Below are 10,263 nucleotides of genomic sequence, written 5' to 3'. Positions count from 1 at the left end.
ATACATCCGTGGAATACACAAGAGTTGTGTTGTCACTTCAAAATAGAGTGAGGTTCACTATTAAAAAATTAATTTTTTTCATGTGGGTCTCGTATGTATTTACCTTTTTCAAAGTGATTTACGCATGTTTACATAATCACGATTGTAACTATAATTTCTCTTAAAAAATATATCCAACAAATTTGATTTAGGCGAGTGATATATATTCTATAATCTTTTATTTCTTATTCTTTATTTTGTTGGTTGATAGTGTTTTTAATTTCTTTTTGGGGCAAGTTGGTATACGACAGGGGTTGATATGTTTTTAATCTTAAATGCCTTGTTTGTTTTTGTAGATGAGATGAGATGGGTTGAGATAAAAGTTAAAAGTTGAATAAAATATTTTTAAACTATATTTTTTTAATATATTTTTTGTTTTTGTTTTGAGATTTAAAAAAGTTGATTTGTTTATTTTATTTTTTGTATAAATTTGAAAAAATTATAATAATTAAATGAGATGAGATGAGATAAGATAAAAATTTTTGTAAATGTAAATGGAATTCGATCCTAGACTATTTTCGTTTTCAATGAATGAAGTTCCTAGACTTTTTTACATGTTTGTGAGACTTTGGATATCGGCCGAATCGGTGCTACAAACTTACAAATGGACAAATAACAAAAGGCCCGAATTCATTCCTTGTTCAATCGAGAACTTCAACATGCAATATATATGCAGGCATATATGAGCCATCCAATAGTTAAAGATTTAAAAAAAAGAAAAAAAAAAGAAAGAAAACAAACTTTTGATTTTAATTGATTCTTAATTTAGGAATTATAGGGCAAATCAACATTTTAAATTTTATTATTTTTAGTCACATATATATTTACTGTATATATATTTAAATAATTTTATAATGGTTGTGATCATTTAAAATTTATCATATTAACAAGTGTGATTAAAATTGAAAAACAAATGTAAAATAAAGAATAATATTTTGGCGGCAAACAAAAACAGGAATCAGTGTATAATATGAATTGTAAACAAACAGAAACTTAAAAATAGCAAGAAATCCCAAAGTGAGGTTTTCCCAAATGAGTTTGCAGTTGGAATATGGTATATAATTAACCTCAAACCTCCAAATATAGGTATAAGTTAATTTTGATGTATCCACAAACAAGCAGTGGAGCCAATTCAAAGCGTATAATTTTCCTATATATAGGCCATGGATTCCGCTTTAATTCATTGTGTTGTCCGAGAAAGCCATCACCTATATAAGTAGAACCTCCTCCATTCACTTCATCTCACAAAACATTATTGGGTTTGTCTTGTCCTTTCATTACATTCCATCGTTAAAAAGACCCCACATTTCCCTTTAGAACCAGGGCACGTACGTACATAAACCATCACACATTAATCCATCCATGGCTTTCTTATCCAAGTTGCCCTTGGTTCTTTTCCTCTCTTCTCTCTTCCTCCATGCTGCAATAGGTATGATCATTTCACACTCTGTCATGTCATGTCATGTTAACAGTGTGGAAATTGCATCCTCCACACTTGAAAATGTCGTTTTTATTTTTTAAACTGTGCGTGTGATAATTGTTCATTTGTGTGTAGCCGAGCTTGTTTGCGAGAATTTGCCAAACAATGTTTGTGCATTTTCAATATCATCGTCGGGCAAAAGGTGTTTGCTGGAGACATCCATGGCTAGTGATAATGGAAAGGTGGAGTACCAATGCAAGACATCGGAAGTGTTGGTTAATGGCATGACTGAATATATTGAGACTGATAAATGTGTTGAAGCGTGTGGGGTTGATAGAAAAACTGTTGGAATCTCATCGGATGCCCTTCTTGATGCAAAAGCCACTACCAAGCTTTGCTCTCCGGATTGTTACCAAATGTGCCCAAACATTGTCGATCTTTACTTCAACTTGGCTGCCGGGGAGGGTACGTAAGACTAATTTTCCAGAGTCGTTAAAAACTGGTAAACGCAAATATAAAATTGATGTACGAGGAAGTTTGTTAGATCAGCTAGCATAAAAAACTGTGTTGATGATTTTGATAATGGTAATTGTAAAACTGTGTTTACAAATCCACTTTTAACTGAGTAATGCTAGATACAGTATTAATTGTGCATGCAAGACACTCATTAAAAAAAAAAGTAGGATATATCCACTATTAAAGAAAAAAAAAAAAGAGAAATGAATGGGATTTAGACACCTCAAAACAGCAAATATAATTTAACATATTAGTGTAGATTGTTGTATTTCGTAAGAATGGTATGATTTTCTGACATGAAATTAATATATATATATGTGTGTGTGTGTGTGTACACGCCATGCAGGAGGATATTTGCCGGAACTCTGTGAGAAACAACGCTCCAATCCTCACCGCTCCATGAGTGAGTTTTTGGGTTCCGGTGTGGCCCCTGGCCCTGTTTCTGGCTCTCCACGCTCCAATTCTCACGGCCGTTCCATGAGTGAGCTTTTGCGTTCTGGTGTGGCCCCTAGCCCTGGCCCTGTTTCCGGCTCTCCATCTCGAAAATTATACGAGACCGTTCCCTTTTACGTTTCTGCAGCTGCAGCTCCCCAGTAATCATGTGATCATCTGCATGCATGGTTTTTGGAGTACTCTGTATTTTATAAATTAGCTTAATTTAATGAGGAATTACTATAAGTAAAGTTGGGAGAGAATATGTGTCGAAATGATGGATTGAAATTTGAGGGTCATTCCTTCGGGTGGAGTAATACCATTATAAGGTCTCTCTGTATTACGCACTGTTTGCGTAGTATAATTTGATTGAGAAGATAGATTTTAAAACTTAAATCTTACCAATCAAATTTTTTTCCATTTAGGTGATATTGTTAATGGTGTGCTCTACACACCAGTTTAAGAATAGAATAACTCAATGAAATGTAATGTTGAGAACTATTGTATGGTATTTTATTCCGATCCAAAGCTATATATATATTTTATAAGTTGAGATTAATGAATATTCATGCGGCCTATTTATTATATAGCTAGCTGTATTATATTCTATATATATTTTTTTGGAATAAACTCTTGCGGCTAATTAGAATTTACCAAACTTTACAGATATATGGTTATTCCTTCACACACACAAATATGATTCATGTTATTATTACGCAAACATGCAAATTCTAAATAAGACAAATATTATAGAAATAAAGAAATTTAATAAAAGTAAATCTATAATTAACTGACACGACTTCATATAATATATTAGATTTATTTGATCAAAAAATTAATTTTATAATATAACGTACTACATCAAACTACGTTCGTCAATTTGTAAATTTACTTTTATATAATTTTTTTATGGTTCAAACATTTTTCTATAAAGAATTATCGCATAAGAGGTTATAATTAAGATCGAGTTGTTGCCATTTTGATCATAGTACGTCGGTATTGCTTTTCTTAATTACTTGGCAAGTATATTATATAAATGAACGTAATTAATTAATGAGCTGCTTTAATCTATACATTAAACAATCCTGAAAATTAGACGTCGATCTGTAACGTCTTGCAGGTTCTTCGCCGCAATATTCACGAGCGTGAGTATCTTGCATTCTATAAATGTAGCCGCTGTTACCTTTTCGTTCCTGAAAAATCCCATTATGATTAAATCGGTGCAGAACATACTTAATAAAATACTTATATAATATAGTTTGATTTGTAAGATAAATTTTAAAATTTAAAATTTGCTCTACTTATAATATTAAAATTTAATATTATAACTTAAGTGATGTAGATATATAATATGCTCTACACACCGACTTGAAAATAGAATTATTCTTCATTCTTGTCTGAAGATTAAAGTTCATGCCCTAAATCTTTGTAAATCCTGGCTGGAGTTTTTAATCCTTTAATTTCTTGTTCTAGAGGGTGAATGTAGTATACAACTATATACATCACAAACATATATATATATATATACACATATAGTACAATATTGTGGGCGCGGCCACTGGTGTACGTGGGGGATCTCTTCCCTCCAGTACCCCGAGCGGCGGAGCCAAGGAAGAGGCCCCTCCCTCATATTGTTTTCATCATTGTTTTCAAAACTTCTCAAGGTTAGATCGTTGGCCAAAGGGTAGACCCTGAAACTTAACAGTATTATAGGGTTGCATGCACATTTCAGTTTTTCGATCTTCGTACGTAGTTGAGGCCGGGATGCACATTGCGCGAGATGGCATAGAAGTTAAGGAGAAAATGTACGCATAATTATACATGAAATCGACCGGAATGAGCGGCCATGGCCATGAAAATTAGCGTTTGCATTAACAAACGTTCATCGATCGTCCATGTAGCGTCATCTTTCGGTTTGAATTAATCGTTACAATTAGATTATTCCTTTACAACTTTTGGAGAATTCAAAAGTCTTCATTTGGGAATCTCTTTGTGATTTATTTTTAATTTATTTGAATTTTTTTATAAAAAAAAATTTGGAGGGGCTCTAATGATATAAATATATATATATATATATATAGATGCAGAGGTGATCATTGTTCTGGCATGGCGCTGATGATATGTTGGCCACAAATCGTTTATATGTGCAAAATATACAATGAAGTCTAGATCATGAGGTGAAATGGGAGAGATCTAGATGACATTTTCGAAAGAAAAATTCTCTATCCGTCATCCTTTTCATAATTATAATCCTCTAACATTTTTTTACGTGTCATGCATTAAATAAGTGATCCAGAAATAGAATATAGCAAATAGTCTCAAAATTTTAGTATCACATCATGAAATGATAAGATGATAATAATAAACTGAAGATGACTATTACGTCTACCCAAAATTCTCACATCGAGAATACTCACCGAACATGTAGATTTTTTGTTTAAACATTTTTTTAAACCTCTTAAACATTTTAAAAAAAAATACGAAGTCATTAAAAAATATTTCCTTAACCATTAAGTAAAAAAAAAAAAAAATACAATCGGTACTCACTCTTGGTGGGTATATAATCTTGGTAGGACTAGGCTTTTTGAAAATAAATTTTAAAATTTTAATCATACAAATATAATCTTATCATTTAAGTGATGTGGATGTCATGCTTTACATATCGGATCGAGAATAAAATAATTCTATTATTATTTCTGAAATTGGTGATAATCCCATGCTTCTTGTAATTCACTGAAAGTTAGGTTAGGTGTCAACCTCCTATTAAGGGGTAGTTTGGATTGAGAGAGTTTCTCAACTCATCTCATTTTCATCTAATTACTACAACTTTTCTAACTTTCCACACAAAATATAATAAACAATTCAATTTTTTTTAAATTTTGAAACAAAAATAATATTAAAAAAATTATATTCTAATAATATTTTATTTAACTTTCAACTTTTATCTTAACTCATTTTATCTGATTTCACTATCCAAATTAAATGATATTGGGACTTTTAAGGTTTTCCCTCGTGGAATTGCCTCGCAACTAGGACGTACTTGTCAAGATTTGCATGAACGACAACGCTGGAGTAACAATGGAGTTAATCACAATGCTAAAGTAACGATGGAGTTAATCACAATGCTAAGATATCCAATTTAATACAGCTTGTTGTCAATCAATGTGTTTGAATAAATTGGGTCAAAATGACAATGGCACACGAAACACTTTGCCAAAGCTTCACGGAATAGAATAGTCATAGAAATACGTACTATACTATATTTGTCTTCACACTTGCTGTGAAAATGACCTCTCTGATCTTTTTTTTTTTTTTTTGAAACATGGTAACTTATATTCCATAAAACCATCAAAGAAGATCTTGAATACAGTGAGGATAATCCTCTATAAGAATGTTCTCCTCAGGAAATTCAAAAGCACTCTTAGCTAGACAATGAGCAACAATATTGGACTCTCTGGGCACATGACTAATAGACCAGGCCTGGAACTGTGTTAACAATTTCCTAGCATCACGAAGAAGTAAACTAGTTGAGCTCCAATTATCTTCATTCTTTCTAATAGCCTTGACTACTTGCACAGAATCTCCTTCTAGAATGATGTTGGAAGACAGGCCCAATTCAAGACAAAAGGAGATGGCTCTTAAGGCTGCAGTAGCTTCGCCCACAAATGGATCAGGGAAGAGGTCATGGGAAGCTCTCAAAGTGCCAATCACATTGCCTTGCTAGTCTCTGATTATCAAGCCTATACCTATCTTACAATGAGCTTTGTTGATGGCTGCATCCCAATTGAGTTTGAAGAAGTTGATAGGAGATTTGCACCATGGTACAGGCATTTTAACCGTTGGGACTTTCCTCAAGTGCAACTGCAACTGCATCTGCTTGTTCTCCTCATATAGATGTAGTTCTAAGAGACTAGAGCGTATTGAGCGGATGACCTGCTGAGGAGAGGTAAAGTGGGACTCAAACACCCACTTGTTCCTTCTCTGCCAAATAAATTTGATTGCATAGGCAAACTCTACACTTTCTTCTACTGACAGGGTTGAGAATATGTGATTTAAAACATCATTGAATGGTCCCTCCATAACTAGGCACTTTTGGATCTTTCTCGAGCATTCCCCCCAAATGGCTTGGGCTGCCTTGCATGATCATAGGGCATGTGTGACTGTTTCTGGATGGGAGAGGCATATAGGACATTCAGAGGTTTCAAAGACTTTCTTTTTGAGAAGGTTGACCTTGGTGGGAAGTATGTCTTTGGCTGCTCTCCACAGAAGGGTCCTTATTGAATGAGGAATCTTGAGCTTCCAAATGTTATCCCATAAGACAGTAGGGATTAATGGCCTGGATGATTGACCTGAGTTTAGTGCAGAGATAGAACCTTGAAGATGGTATGCAGATCTGACAGAAAACTTGCCATTTTTTTAGCACCTCCAGGACAGCTAATCTAGGCTTCAACAAAGACTAATAGGTATTCTAGTTATGACAGTAGTCTCGGGTTCATTAACGATTGCCTTCAGCAGATTTAACTTCCAAGTGAGAGTGTCCTGATCTATGAGGAAAGAGACTTTGGCCCCTAGATTTAGAAGTTTTGGGGGAGATTGGACTCTGAAAGAAGAGGGTTGGGGGAGCCATTTGTCTTGCCAGATCCTAATTGATTCTCCATTCCCTACTTGCCATAACAGCCCCTCAAAAAGGAGAGGCTTAGTAGCCATGATGCTTTGCCACACAAAGGAATCACCCCTTTTTAGGTTGGCCTCTGAAAAGTTAGTGCATGGGTGATACTTGGCCTGTAGCACTCGAGCAGCCAAGGATGAAGGGAATTGAATTAGCCTCCACCCTTGCTTTGTAAGTAAAGCTAGGTTGAAGGCCTCAAATTCTCTGAAGCCAAGACCCCCAAACTTTTTTGCCACCCCTAGAGCCTTCCAACTCATCCAATGCAATTTATCTTTTTGTTTAGTTTGTCCCCACCAATATGACTGCATAAGCTTATTGATGCTTCTGAGGATGGCCTTTGGGATCTTGAAAATTCCCATGCTGTATGTGGGGAGAGTTTGAATGATTGACTTGAGAAGGACCTCCTTGCCTACCTGAGAGAGTAGGTTAGTTTTCCAGCTACTCAACTTGGCCTTGATCCTGTCCAAGATATGATTGAAAGGTCTGGATCTATGCTTGCCAACAAAGGAAGGTAAGCCAAGATATCTGTCAAAAGGGCCTGAGGCACGTATGCCTGCTGTAGCTAGAATTGCTTGTTGGATCTCCAGCTTGGTGTTGTTACTGAAAAAAATGGAGGTCTTCTCCAGGTTTAACCTCTGACCCGAGGCTAGCTCAAAGGCCTTAAGGATACCATGCAATCTGTTCCATTCAGTGGGAAGAGCCTTACAAAAAACAAGACTGTCATCAGCAAAAAAATAAATGGTTTAAAGACAAGGAACCCTTAGCAATAGGAAAACTTGTAATCTTGCCCTCTTTTTCTGCTTGGTTTAGAGCTTGACTAAGAATTTCAAAGCAGAGGATGAATAAGTAGGGAGACAGGGAATCTCTCTGTCTAATACCACTAGAAGGTTTGAATGGGGCTTAAGGGGAACCATTTAATAGAATAAAGTAGGAGATAGTACCAACACATTGCATGATTAGCTCAGTCCACTCTCTAGCAAAACCCATTCTACTCAACACAGCTTGAAGGAAGGACCACTCCACCCTATCATAGGCCTTACTCATGTCGAGTTTCAAGGCTATGAAACCTTTCTTTTGACTTCTTAACCTGTTTTGCATTGAATGAAGGACTTCATAAGCCACTATGGTATTGTCAGAAATCAACCTACCCGGGACAAAAGCAATTTGGGTTGGTGCAATTAGCTTAGGCAAGATGCCTTTGAGTCTGTTGGCTACTACCTTTGCAATGATCTTGTAAAGAACATTGCAAAGGCTAATTGGTCTGTAATCTGAGACTAACCGAGGGTTATTTTTCTTAGGGATAAGGGTTACGAAGGTCTGGTTTATAGAGTGGAAGCCAGACCTTGAATTGAGAAATTCAATCACAATGGTTACCACATTGTCTCCTACTATGGACCAATGAACTTGGTAGAATAAGGCTAGAAAACCATCAGGACCAGGTGAACCAATGGGGTTCATCTCATAGATTGCCTTTTCCACTTCCTCTCTGATGTAATTCTAAGTCAACTGCTGATTCATCTTGGGTGTGACAGTGGGTAACATTTTTTACAGCAATTTAGTTGTACCAGTGGGGTTAGAGGAGGAGAATAGTTGTTGGTAGAATTTCTAGAATTCCTCACCAATCTTCTCACTAGTAGATAGCACATTTCCATTAGCATCAAGAACTTGGCTAATTTGGTTCTTTTTTCTCCTCTGAGTGGCACACTTGTGGAAGTACTTGGTGTTTCTATCCCCCTATTGTAACCATTTCAGTTTGGCTCTTTGCCTCCAAATCAGGTCCTCTTCTTCTAGATAGGCATCCATTTCTTTCTATAGCCCTTTTATCTATGCTGTTTCCAGACCTGTGTTGGAAGCTTGCAATATTCTCAGCTCTTCCCTCTTCTGTTCCACCTGCTGCTTTTTTTTTCCTGCTCGAGAGTCTATGCCACTCTCTAATTTGAAATATGCACCTGTCAAGACCTTTCCTTGTGATCTCAATTATAGAACCTTCTTGTAGGGAGCCCCTCTAGGCTCTTGTAATAACTGCAGCACATTCTTCTTTTTTGGACCGTTCAGCCTCAAACCTGAAGATCCTTCTGGTGTGACAGAAATTGGGCTCAAATTCTAGGCTTGATATGATTAAGGGACTATGATCAGAGCATTGGACAGGCATAACCAAGACTGAGTTAAAGGCATAGAGGTTCTACCATGCACAATTAACAAGCCCTATCAAGTCTTTCTTTAGTAAAATCATACCCCTCTCGGTTGTTACACCATGTGAACTTGGAACCCTCATAGCCGAGGTCACCTAAGTCACTGTCCATGAGAGCCTGTCTAAAGTCTTCCATCTGTTTTGGGGGTCTAAATGTAGAGCCAATTTTTTCCCCTTGGGATATGACTTCATTGAAATCACCCACACACATCCAAGGGGTATTCTGGCTAGGGTTTAAGAGCCTTAAAAGACTCCAGCTCTCCTTTCTTTTAGGTGTTATTGGTTGGCCATAGAAGCCTCTTATAATTCCTTTTGGATCACTATCATCCATCTTAACTTGTAGAGATATGTGACTTAATGAATAAGACATTAATTCAGCCAAGATGTTGTTTGTCCAAAAGGCAGCTAAGCCTCCACTTCTTCCCACACAATCGACAATGAAACTAGACTCAAACCCCAGCTTGTTTTGAATGCGTTCCAATTTAGATCTGTTGCACTTAGTTTCTATCAAGAATACTAAGTTTGGGGACTTTTCTCTCACCAATAGGTGGAGTTCACAAACTGTCCGAGGGTTCCCAAGCCCTCGACAATTCCAGCATAAGGTTTTCATGATGAATGGTAGGACTGTTGAACAACCTCTACAAATATCAACTTCTTTGCTCTCTTTGTGCTTTTTAGGGAGCTACCAGCAGGGCTGCTAGTTCTCTTCTTATACCCCTTTCTGTTTATAGTCTGAGGGGGGTACTCAAAATGTCTTTTGGGAAACTGACCAGCCTACCCCTAGCCCTTCTCTTCCAGCTAGAGAGAAGGGGCTTTCTAACATGTTTGACTTGCTTTTGAGGTGTTGAAGACTGAGATAGGCTAACCTGATTTCTGCTGTCTGTAGGGAGCATTTCATGGTCCACATTGGTTGGTGCAACTTGGAGGTTGGCAGAGATATTATGGTTCGAGCCAGTTGTGTCCCCGAGCCTCTTTTCAGCAGCCTTGAAAGGGACT

The 10,263-nt window shown here is 36.6% G+C and overlaps 1 protein-coding gene across 1 annotated transcript; it reads left to right on the top strand.

Annotated features, from left to right (window-relative positions):
* The first annotated feature begins 1,273 nt into the window (after nucleotides 1-1,273).
* LOC122279881 lies at nucleotides 1,274-2,908 on the top strand. The gene is made up of 3 exons (XM_043090767.1): nucleotides 1,274-1,468; nucleotides 1,595-1,924; nucleotides 2,322-2,908. The coding sequence occupies exons 1-3, from the start codon at nucleotides 1,402-1,404 to the stop codon at nucleotides 2,570-2,572; spliced, it is 648 nt and encodes a 215-aa protein (XP_042946701.1). The 5' UTR covers nucleotides 1,274-1,401; the 3' UTR covers nucleotides 2,573-2,908.
* The last annotated feature ends 7,355 nt before the right edge of the window (nucleotides 2,909-10,263 follow it).

The sequence above is a fragment of the Carya illinoinensis genome, chromosome 10 (genome assembly GCF_018687715.1).
Source record: "Carya illinoinensis cultivar Pawnee chromosome 10, C.illinoinensisPawnee_v1, whole genome shotgun sequence".
NCBI lineage: Eukaryota > Viridiplantae > Streptophyta > Magnoliopsida > Fagales > Juglandaceae > Carya > Carya illinoinensis.
The sequence above is the reverse complement of the archived record's forward strand: the minus strand, read 5'-3'. Positions and strand labels throughout refer to the sequence as shown.